Below are 12703 nucleotides of genomic sequence, written 5' to 3'. Positions count from 1 at the left end.
CACTTTAAGGCCCCTACGTCTTGGTACGAATACCCGATCCAAACCAAAAAGTCAAGCAAAAGAGCCTGTAATGGCCGCGCTTTGAAAGTGGGCAACACAGCGTATTTCCCTCGCAGTTGTCCTGGAAACGTCACTGTAGGTTGTGCCCCTAAAACAAACCATTCCTATCAAACAAAGTTCTAGCGGCGAACTACACATATGGTTCTAATTTCACACAGGTTGACAAACAACTAATCTTTTAGGGAGAGAGAAAACTACAAGTTTGAAGTGTGAAAACCTAGCAAAAATGCTTCAAGATGCTTAGGAGTTCCGGAGTGCGAATGAAATGTATGAATGTATGATGTATGATGAAAATGTATGAGTAATACAAAATATATTTATGGATGAGAGAGTAAAGTATCATGCCAATGCTGCTGTTCTCGAAGGTTCTTTACCGCGTGAGAGGCGACTGATAGCGCATCCTGAACCATGCTGAGCGTACCAGATCCACAAAACTCAAGTGTATTATAAGAATTACAGACTCACCTGTCAAACAACTTCCTTTTAAAGCTTCAAAAGACGGTGTGACCGACCTTACGATCTCAAGGTATTGAAGCCATTTTACAGGGGTTTTGGAGAGGCTATCACGGATTTGTTATACAACAGCAACAAAATATATTTCATGAAGGAGATTTCTAGGTTTGAACTACGCCTTGATTTTTGCTTAATGTGTAATTTTTAAACAATTTCTTAAACAGTTCCGCCCCGATTTTAGAGTGTTAATCGATGATAAAAGAAGTATTGTACGAAAAAGGATCTTTTTAAAGAAAATTGGTCCTCCTTGGCCTGAAAGTCCCTAGGAAATCTTTTTTTATTTATTTTTCATCAACTTTTGTAGTCTGTCTGTGTGTTGTATGCCCCCCCCCCTTGTCATTAAGTAAAAGAATTCGTTGCGAGCGAAAGAAAAAAAAAAAGTAAAAAAAATGGCGAATAAGAACAAATACATAATATGATGCATCTACATATAAAATTATTTCCCCTTTTCAAACAGGGTGGGCGAATTGTAAATGAATATAATCCCAGTCCAGAGTCCAGATTTTAGCATTGCCGAAAGAGCGATAGCCAAGAACGGCAAAAACGAGACCATGGACCTAGAACAAGTAGGGGCAAGACAACCAAGAAAGTAATAATATGATAGTTTTCTATATTGGTTACAGCTTACATCGTCTAGTAGCAAAAAATAAGTGTTACAGTAAGCAAGTTTAGGTGGCCGTTCTAGGCTATCAGCAAAATCGGGTGCCCCAGAGCGGATACCTAAATAGGCCCCTTTAAAACACTCAACAGCCACCCAAGGGATAAAATAGCTATCCATGCTTGGTGCTCATCATATTATTAATTCAGTCCATGCAGTCTTTGCTCGTAAGAGTCAGAAAAGCGCGCACACGCTCCACGTAATCAACCCTTGGTCCGGTGGTGGCCGCCCTGGGCTTCGCGCCTCAACTCTTCAACTCTCAAATCGCTCTACAACTTCAACTTCAACTCTCAAATCCAATTGCGTAATCGATCTTCAGAATGAAGTCACAATCACATTAACGGATTAACATGTTCGATTACATTAAATTAGATTAGAGAGAGAGAGAGAGAGAGAGAGCAATTCAAATGCAAAAGTGCTTTAAGTGATTTGAGAGTTGTATTTTGGAGATGAAAAGCGAGTGTTATTCGAGAGTTGAATTTTGAAGATGAAAAGCGAGTTTGATTTGGAGTTGAATTTTGAAGATGAAAAGCGAGTGTGATTTGAGAGTTGAATTTTGAAGATAAAAAGCGAGTATGATTTGAGAGTTGTAATTTGGAGATGAAAAGCGAGCTTGGTTTGTGAGTTGTAATTTGAAGTTAAAAAGCGAGAGCAATTAGAGAAGTTGAAAAGCGAAAGCGTTGAGTGACTTGCGAGAGTGACTTGCTAGCTCAAAAGCGAAGGCGCAATTTTATGTTGACTTAAAAATAGAGCGACTTGAGTAGCAGGCGGCAACGAGCGCAGACTGCTTAAATTACGGGATTGACGGTAATTTTACGTTATTGGTATAACACCCACCCCTCCCCTTAAACAATGACTCGCGGCGACCGAGCGTCAGCGAGCGAGCCACAGCAACATCATTATTAACCACATATGACTCACATCTAAAATTGAAAACTGGTTTAAAGATATAACTATTTAATAAAAATGGAGAAACAAACCGTGAAAGTTTTGAAAGCTCTCGCCAAAGAGCGAGGTATCAAAGGATACTATAAATTACGTAAAGCCGAACTCATCGAAGTGCTGGATAATACATCACCACCACCACCACCACGTAATATTGTCTCTAACACATCATCGAGTATTCTTGATGAACCGATACCTGAGATTAATGTCCCCATTCTCAAACCTTCCCAACCAAAACTAAATTCACATGTCTCATCACTGAGAGATTTAGCAGGTAGAGTTGCAAACCCAGTCAAGAAAGAATTGAATAAGTTTGCGGATTGGATTTTGTCCCTTGTTCCCGAGCCAATTAAAAGAACCGTAAATAAACGAGTGGACAGTCTAAAGGAAAAGGTGAACGACCTATTCAAGAGACTTAACCACTTTACACCCAAAGAACAACAAACGGCGTTGCGAGGGTATCTAAAAACCTATAGGATAGATGGACAGAAAGGGTATGACCCCAAGACGTTCATCAGTAACATCGAACCGAAAATTATGGATCTTATCAAGCAGCGGAAGAAACCTATCAAGGTTAAGTTTATCTTTACCTGTAAATTCATAAAAGAGAATCCAGCTACTGGTCAGATTGATGAAAATTCAGGATACTTTCATTCATTTGTAGAAATCATAACTGAGACAACCGATTTTTCTGACTCATTTAATACAATGACAAATCGCATACTTGAATCGATTGACCAATTTCAAAACCGATGCTCTGGGTGGCAGTTTAATCAGGTTGAATACTTTGATATTAACATCAACCCTTTTAATCCGTTATCTGGAAGCTCATATATTAAACTACCAGCATCCAAGCAAGCAATAATTAACGTTAAGAACGAGAGGGATTATGATTGTTTTAAGTGGGCGGTAACGTCTGCTATGTTTCCTAAGAAAAAGGATCCTCAAAGACTAAATAAACAACTGAGAGAAAACTCCATGAAGTTTGACTGGACAGGTATAGAGTTTCCCGTCTCACTAAAACAGATTGATAAGTTTGAAAAGCAAAACCCCTATGCAATTAACGTCTTCGGATATGAAGGTAATGTATACCCTCTAAAAATAAGTAAGAAACATGAATCGGTAGAGCAATCTCATGTGATCAACTTACTTCTCATATCAAACGATGAGACAAATCACTACTGCTGGATAAAAGACATGAGTAGACTTTTAGCCTCTGAGATTAACAATCATAAATCGAAAAGGCACTTTTGCTATAGATGTCTTAACTCATTCCAGTCAAAGACCGCCTTAGAAAAACATCTCGAATACTGCTCTAACAATGAAGAAGTCAAGACTGAAATGCCTAAAGATAAAGAAGGCAACCCTCTTTATTTAGCTTTTAAGAATTTCAACAGAAAAATGAGAGTCCCCTTCGTTGTCTACGCCGATTTTGAAAGTTTCACAGAGAATATATCAACCTGTTCCCCAGATGAAAGTAAAAGCTTTACTAATCAATACCAGAAGCATAAACCATCAGGCTACTGCTATCTCATCAAGTGCTTTGACGAGAGCATATTTCCATCAATGCTTGTACGACACACAGCTGAATCCCCAGACGAAGATATCCCACAGCTTTTTATAGAAAATTTAGAGTCAGACATTAAGAAGATTTACAACAAATTTAAATTCCCTAAGAATGTAAAACTGAGTAATATAGATAAAATCACTTATAACAAAGCCACTCACTGTCACATCTGTGATGGTAAATTAGGAGAAGACAAAGTTTTAGATCACTGCCACATTACAGGAAAGTATAGAGGTGCAGCTCACAATAAATGTAACCTTCAATTTAGAATTCCAAAGTTCTTCCCAGTCATCTTTCATAATCTATCTGGATACGACAGTCATCTTTTCATTAAGAACCTTGGTACATCAAAAGGTAAAATAAATTGTATACCGAACAATGAGGAAAAATATATTAGTTTTACAAAAAAGCTTATAGTAGACATATTTACAAACAAAGAAGGTAAGCAGGTTGAAGTTACTCGGGACATAAGATTCATTGATAGCTTTAAATTTATGTCAACCAGTCTTGAAAGTCTAGTAAGTAATATGTCAAAAGAATCTTTCAAAAACCTCACAAGTTACTATGAAGGAGAACAATTACAACTGTTGTTAAGAAAGGGTGTTTTTCCATACGATTGGTTTGGGGACTTTGACAAACTCAACGCAAACCAACTTCCACCAAAAGAAGCGTTCTACTCCAGACTCAACGACACTGACATATCAGAGGAAGATTATCAACACGCTAAAAAGGTATGGGAAGCCTTTGATATGAAAACCATGAGGGATTACCATGATCTCTATCTTGAGTCGGATGTACTCCTCTTATCCGATGTATTCGAAAACTTCAGAAATGTTTGTCTTGAGAACTATGGTCTAGACCCAGCCTGGTATTACACAGCGCCAGGTCTTGCATGGGATGCTGCTTTGAAAATTACCAAAGTGAATCTAGAGTTGCTGACAGACTATGACATGCTTCTCATGGTTGAGAAAGGTAAACGAGGGGGTGTTTCTATGATATCTACTAGATATGGTAAAGCTAACAACCCGTACATGAACAAATATGACCACAACCAACCCACTAAATATATCACATATCTTGATGCAAACAACCTATATGGTTGGGCAATGAGTAAACCTCTACCAACTCATGGGTTTAGATGGATGACTGACCAAGATCTAACAGATTGGAAAAAACATTCATGCATCCTAGAGGTCGATCTGGAATACCCTTGTCATCTACATGACTTGCATAACGACTACCCATTAGCTCCAGAGAGCATAATAGTCGATAAGGTTGAAAAGTTAATCCCAAACCTAAACAATAAGACACAGTACGTAGTTCATCACGAGACCCTGAAACTTTACATAAGTCTTGGACTGAAAGTTACCAAGATTCATAGAGGCATCACATTCGAAGAATCTCCTTGGCTAAAACCATACATCGACTTGAATACCAACCTAAGGGCAAACGCAGCCAACGATTTTGAGAAAGACTTTTTCAAGTTGATGAACAACTCTGTCTATGGAAAAACCATGGAAAATATCAGAAACAGAGTAGACATTCGATTGGTTACGAATGAAAAAGATGCAAAAAAGTTAATAACAAAGCCAAACTATCAGCACCGAACCATCTTTTGCGAGAATCTAGTTGCTATTCACATGAAGAAAACAAAGTTAGTCTTCAATAAACCCGTTTACTTAGGCATGTCCATTCTGGATCTAAGTAAGACGTTAATGTATGATTTTCATTACAATTACATCAAGCCTAAATATGGTGAAAAGGCAAAGCTCTTATTTACCGATACAGACTCTCTTGCCTATGAAATTGAAACAGAAGATTTTTACAAGGACATTAACCCCGATGTGAAATCTATGTTTGACACAAGCAACTATTCAAAGGATCATCCGTCTTGTATTGAGACAGGTGTGAACAAGAAAGTCATCGGTAAGTTTAAAGACGAGGCTGGCGGCAAACAGATAACCGAATTTGTAGGTCTGCGAGCCAAGCTCTACGCATACAAAATGGATGATGAAGGAGAAGAAGAAAAGAAATGTAAGGGTGTGAAGAGAGCGGTCGTTAAGAAGTGCATCAGTTTCAATGATTACAAAGATTGTCTATTCAATGAACAGCCACAGATGAGGGAAATGAATGTTATTAGAAGCCATAAACACGAAGTTTACACTGAAACGGTTAACAAGGTCGCCCTATCGCATGAGGATGACAAGCGAATCATTTGTGATGATGGTATAAAAACGTTTGCTCATGGACATTATTCTAACACAGAATTAGGGGGTAACTCAGTATCTTCAGTAACGATTTGAAGTTCCTCTCTAACGATCGACCTCCTTGGTGCACCCTCCGATAGATAGTACAACACAGGCTGCCCAACCGAAACAACACTGCGTGATAAATCATAGATATTCAAACTCCAGATCGGATCCGTCGCACGACGGTTATCACCCCCTTCGTCTTCTCCCGGAGCAAGCAAATATCTTACTTTAACGGCGGGAGGTAATCTCATTTCATCAACTCCGACAGGTCGCTTGTATTCGACGGGTTTAACATCAACTTCTTTGAGTCTAACAGCTTTATCAGGTTCTTTTCCACTAATCCGTCTTGGCTTAGTATTCATTGCTTCTAAAACTTTAGGCAACCTCTTCACCCATTCTCTTGACCTTTCATTCTCTAATAACATCTCTTGAGCATATTGATGGCTATACAATCTTTCAGACAAAGTTCGATTTACCCGTTCTACCACAGATTGAGCTTTATGGTTTTTAGCCTCACTTCGTTGAATTCGAACATTATGCTTTTTCATGAGTTTTGTAACATCACCCATAAATTCTGTACCGGGGTCGACAATCACCGTATTTGGCCACTTGAGTTTCCTTGAATAGATTCTTTCAAACGCTTTGGAAAGTCCACTTGAATCTTTACTCGTTAACGCTTCAGCATCAACATACCTTGAAGCAACATCCACCACTAACAGCGAATATTTGTAGGTCTTTCGTTTTACAGTATCATGAGTTAAGAACAATAGATCCGCCTGGTGGATATAGTTTGTTCTGACAACAGCCCAATGCGGTCTGGGAATATGTTTTGGAGGTGGTAAATAGATTTGCCACAATGCCTGTTTCTCAAGCCACTTCTTAGATGTTGATTGGCTCACTTTAGCAGCATCTGCCAATTTATTAATGGCTTCATAGCCTTTCCAGTACCCTCTGGTACTGTAGTATATTTTTGATAATCTGATCTCGTTATTCATTTAAAGATTATCGATCTTTTCTTAAAATAAAGATGTCGCAGACAATTTCAGAAAAAAATAATCCAAATCGAATCACACTGAACCCCTCATCAGCAAATCCTGGGGAGACTTTGTATGTTAACATACCAAAACTTGCTGAAAATGTGGTTATCGTTCCAGGTAGTGCATACTTAATATTCGACTTAGGCGTCACAACCGGTGTGGTGATTAGCTGTATTGGACTGCTTGGACTAAAGTTTATCTTTTCCCAAAACCCTTTTTCAAGCTATATATTTGATGATGAACGTTAGATGGGTTGACCATGTCACTGTAGTATATTTTTGATAATCTGATTTCGTTATTCATTTAAAGATTATCTCTCTTTTCTTAAAATAAAATATGTCGCAGGCAATTTCAGAAAAAATTAATCCAAACAGAATCCCTCGAGAACCTTTCGGTTTGAAGGCTGATGCCTCACTAAATCGAATCACACTGAACCCCTCATCAGCAAATCCTGGGGAGACTCTGTATGTTAACATACCAAAACTTGCTGAAAATGTGGTTATCGTTCCAGGTAGTGTATCCTTGCTATTCGACTTAGGCGTCACAGGGCATGCAAATAATACTCTCGTCAACAACGTTGGTCGAAACCTAGTGTCTAGGCTCAAGGTTCTTTTCGGTGGAGAAACACTGCATTTCAAACGTATCACGACCTATTCATCCCCAAGGAGGAACGAGAGGATCTATTGAAACAGGGTATCTCATCAGAGAATATGAGAAAACTCAGAACAAACGCAGGAGACAAGTCTACCTCTGATGCAAAAGAGGTGGCTCTTGCAGCAGTACATAATACAAAATACAAAATCCCACTAGACCATCCTATTCTCAGCGAGCATGGGGCTTTCTATCCAAAGGCGTTACCTCATCCACTGACCTTTGAGATTACTCTAGCCTCAGTTTCCGATGTTGTTGTTTATGCTGACACAGTCAAGACTCCAACGTACACAATCACAAACCTTGAGTTGGAATATGCTTGCATCTCAAGCGAATACTTGGCTCGTGAGGCGTTGTCAGCTTATCAGGTTGGTAAAGGATTCTTTTACGAGAACGTCATTCTCCACAAAACGTTCACCATTTCCAAACCTAATGATAGTGTCAAAAACGAGCACATTAATCTACCGAGGAGGTCGATGACAGGTATATTGTGTTTGTTCACAGAGAGCTACACTGGAGGAACAAGAGATTCCGAAAAGTTTGTCAATCCAAGTATCACATCAATCAACATTAACGTTGATGGCATGCCAAACCGCCTCTACTCCAAGGGAATGGTACCGTCAGACCTCTGGGAGTCGGTAAAGAAACGTTTCGGTAGAGAGGGCGTCAAGCAAAAGGATTTTTACGCTAATAACAAGTTCGCTCTATGGGTTGACTTGAGGGCACACCCAGATAACAGCATTCACGGAGGAGGTCTGGTCTTGAACAACACGCGAGACGGAGTAAAACTAGAAATGAAACGGAAAGTTGGAGGAACGGGAAATATCAACTGTCACATGTTTGTAGTGGCCGATGCGTTGATGGAGGTTATGAACTCGAATTTAAAAGCAATCATGTATTAAAAAAGACTTGTGTGATAATACAAAGAATGGAAGAATTACGAGATAAAACACCATTTCATTGTATTATCACAGGACCTACTAATTGTGGGAAAACAAAATATTTAATAGAACAACTCCGAGGACCGTTTCGGCATGTCTTTGAGTACATTGTCTTGATGTGTCCGACCTATGCAAAGAATAAGACCTATCACAGATTTGCCAAGGGCGACAAACGCTTTATTGTGCTGTCTCCAGATGCTAGCAACAGTGATGAGATTAACGAACTGTTAAAGTTGACCACAGAATTGCTCTCTGGTACAAATACGTTAGTTATTTTAGACGACTGTGCCGTGTCCAAGGACTTGAAGCAACGTTCTAACAAGTTTATCGATCTTGCCTTTTCTGGTAGGCATGAGGGATTATCTGTATGGGTTTTGACACAACAACTAACCTCAATAGCTAAACCATTTCGTGACAACATCGCCTGTGTGGTGGCATTCCATAATCCATCTCAAATTGGTGCAAAAACTCTCTTTGAAGATTATGGAGGTGACTTGGATGTTGAAACACGTAAAAAATTTATAGAACTTTTAAAAGCAGAACGATATTCAAGGCTGTGTTTCTGTTTGAGGTATCCATTTCAGTGTTATTTGGAGATTCCTGTGGTGATTTAAAAGAATCTATGTATTATCATAAAGTAAGATGGCAAGCGTTGAGGATTATATGAAAGAGGAACCTGAGTCTAAGGGGAGCTCGAGGGGCGAGCCTCTCGAAGATGATGTTGAAGTAAAACGTGAGTCACTGGCCATTCTCGCATCGTTGGGGATTACTAAGGAGTATCTCGGTGTAAACATGAGTTTAGGTGATATTAAGAAACTCTCAAACAGTGAAGTCGAAAAGTACTTTGTTCGCTATCAGACTGTCTTGGGAAAACAGGTCACAGGGGGATTAGTGGAGTCAACTATTCAAGTAGCCACTCAAGCCATATCTTATGTAGTTCCTATTGATGACTCTGATGCTCTTTGCAAAGATTTGCAAAACGACGAGTTGGTAAAGCGGGAACTTTCAAACTTTGCAGGTCTCTTGGTATTGAGAGGTGGAAGATTGGTAGCACTTGCTAGCGGTCTCTTCCAGGTTTCTAAGCACATTAAGATAGCACCTTCAGAGGAGGCTTCCAACAAAATCCAAGAACTTTCAAGCACAACTGAGCAAGAACTTTCAAGCACACCACTAAGATGTCATTTAAAGATTATGTTTCTTATTTACAAACAAAATAAAAAAATGTCTGACGAAAATCAAGAGGTTGAACAGATTACTAAGAACCCACTTCCAGCAAAAAGCGGTGCTAGGGAAAAAGATCCTAAAAAAGTCGCTGCTGGTATGAAACTTGCTGAATATAATAGGAAGGCTAAAGAAGCGTTAGCTAGGGAAATGAAACGTGAGGCTGACCGAAGCCCTGAACCACAAAAAGCTCGAGCTTGGATTCCGGAGCTATCTTTTACAACCGTGCTTTCTCTATTTGGAATAGGGTTTACAGCAGTGGATATGTATATGCGTTTTTACAAAAAGAAAGAGGGTGAACTGTGTAAGATTGATAACGATTTCAAAGAGGTTGAACAGAGCAAGAGATCGGCTCAACCCTTAAAAATTCCTGTAGCCACAACTTCAAAAATAGGAATGTTGTGATTTAAAGATTATCTGAATCTGTAATAAAAAAAGTCATGTCAACCGAAAACAAACTTGTGAAAACAGTTATCGATTCTGCCGTCATTATTGGATTGGCTGCTGGAGTTGGGTACGCCGCTAAAAAGGCTATGAAAGAATCATTTATCAACGATCCCTCGTCAAGTGTTACAAACTATGCCAAGTGGGTTGCGGTTCTGTCTGGAAGTATGTACTTGAAAGATTATCTAGAAACTCAAAAGATCATACCTAAAACCATCTAAAAAATACTGCTTTGATTAATAAATGGCAAATATAGCGTTGATAATTGGTGGGGCTATTCTTAATGCAACAGCATTTGTTGGAGGGAGTTACCTAGCAAGATACTTATCTTCTGATGGTCATTATGTTGATAAAGAAAAAATACGACATGATAAAGCGCTTGAGAAGTATCAACAAGCAATGGGTGAGTGGCAGAAAAAAAAGACAGGAATATCAGGATTGGTTGGCGGAAGAATACAATAATAAAGTTCGTGCAGATGAGAACGAAAAAAAGACAGATGAGGCTTTCAGATTATATTCTCAAACACATCCTGATGCAGGAAACTTGAAAGAGCCTGAGTTCTCAGACTACTATAGACCGAGTAGCAACCAAAAGATGGGAGAGATGGCATATGTTGGAGGTGGAATGTTAGCTCTTGGCTATGTAGCGAGTAAATGGATATAAGTCAGCACATTCAGTGCAAAGATCGCTTAAAGATTTCTTATTTTCAAATAAAATAAGAAATGGATACTGACCCAGAGATTCCCGATAGAGAAAATCCTTTCGAACCCGCTGATCCGGGCGATGATAATGAGGGTGAGTCAATCCCCATGACATCCACATCAACTCATGATCCTTTCCACCGCCACACTACAGATGAAACATCGCTTATACATGGTGTGGATGAACATACACCATTAATACATAGAGAAGAGAGGATGGAAAACGCTTTGGATAGAATTCGTGAAAAATACCCTAATATAAACCCTGCGAAATCACCCTTCACAGCTACTCTCGATGAATATGGAAACGTCGCCGTAAAGCTTAAAAGGATGGGTGGGAAGTCCTATCCATTATTTGACGCAGTAGGTGAGTTGAATGAAAAGCTCCCTTCTTCTATCAAGAAAAGCCTTGGACCATCTGCTGAAGAGGTTATCCGCTCCAATGAAGAAGAGGTTGCAAAGAGAGAAGAAAAGTTGAGACAGTTAGAGACCAAGCGAAAGGAAGTCCCTGAGAATCAAAGAGAAGGAATAGATGCGCAGATTGGGGAAACACAGAGTGAGATTGAACAACTAGAGCGGGAGAATGAGGCCATAGAGGAAAGGATGTCTCTGAAGGATCGTGTAAAGGCGATTTTTAAGAAATATGGATTTACCACCGTTGCTGTGGTTATTGCTGTGGGTGTGGTCATCGCCGTTATTGTCTCTAATCTGAAGAAGGGTTTGACAAGTGTTGCAAAAGGTGTTGGAAATGGTCTGAAAACAATAGGCAAAAAATTAGGAGAAATACTCCCAGGAATGGTTGGTGCGATAGCTAGTTTCATATTTAGAACGGCAGGTAAAGTTGTTGGATTTTTAGCTAAAAACGCATGGCTTCTAATCGTTGCTGTCGTCCTATATTTTGTAGAACGATTTAAAAGGAGACGAAAATCATAACAAATGGTATTACTCTACATTGAAGGTAAAGTTGGTGACTTCACCGTCTATTTAGAACAGCCTATTGAAAAGCCGTGGTTTATTACGTTGCGAGGTTGTACGTTTTATTATCGCTGGAATAATCTTTCAAGTGAGGGAACTGTTTCTGATGGTGAAAACATTATACTTAGGATCCCTGCGGGACAGTATACGGTTGAAACGCTAAAACGTCAAATAGATGAGGGTTTGCGTCTTGGTGAAAAGTCAATCTCTATTGAAAAATCATCACTCAAAGCTCATCAAAACGTTGTGTTGAACGAATCGCTTGCCGACCTGTTAGGACTCAAAAACAAAAAGCTGAAAGCAAAAACTCAACACGAGATACAGATAAAAGGTCTTGAGGCTATTTTTATCCACTGCGACCTTGTGAACGCATCTGGCTCCCTCAAACAAGGAGCTCCCTCACAAATCTTAGCATGTATAGAGCTTGATAAAGGAAAGATAAACTTTAGTCCACACAGTCCGATACAGCTTAGTGCCACATCAGTTGATTACGTGAGTAGTCTTCGTTTTAGTATGAAGGACGGTGATGGAAATACAATAGAGAGTGGTCTCTACCCGATACGTCTAATTTTAGAAATTACTTAAAGAATAACCTCTCTCCATAATAAAAATATGGATGAATACAATTCAATCTACCCAAATGTACCACAAAGTGGTGATAACTTCAGACTTCAAAAGACCTATGATGCTTTGGGAAGTTTGGAAAAAGAAGTTAAACATTATGAGAACGTGAGAAA

General features: G+C 39.2%; 1 protein-coding gene across 1 annotated transcript; it reads left to right on the top strand.

Annotated features, from left to right (window-relative positions):
• The first annotated feature begins 2197 nt into the window (after positions 1 to 2197).
• LOC116618858 lies at positions 2198 to 6046 on the top strand. The gene has a single exon (XM_032382994.2). It carries the CDS (start codon positions 2198 to 2200, stop codon positions 6044 to 6046), a length of 3849 nt encoding a protein of 1282 aa, XP_032238885.2.
• The last annotated feature ends 6657 nt before the right edge of the window (positions 6047 to 12703 follow it).

The sequence above is a fragment of the Nematostella vectensis genome, chromosome 5 (assembly GCF_932526225.1).
Source record: "Nematostella vectensis chromosome 5, jaNemVect1.1, whole genome shotgun sequence".
Classification (NCBI taxonomy): domain Eukaryota; kingdom Metazoa; phylum Cnidaria; class Anthozoa; order Actiniaria; family Edwardsiidae; genus Nematostella; species Nematostella vectensis.
Note: the sequence above shows the minus strand (reverse complement) of the source record. Positions and strands in the feature narration are given on the sequence as shown.

Coding starts and splice junctions, on each gene's coding strand:
- LOC116618858 (XM_032382994.2), top strand. CDS start 2,198: ATGGAGAAACAAACCGTGAAAGTTTTGAAAGCTCTCGCCAAAGAGCGA.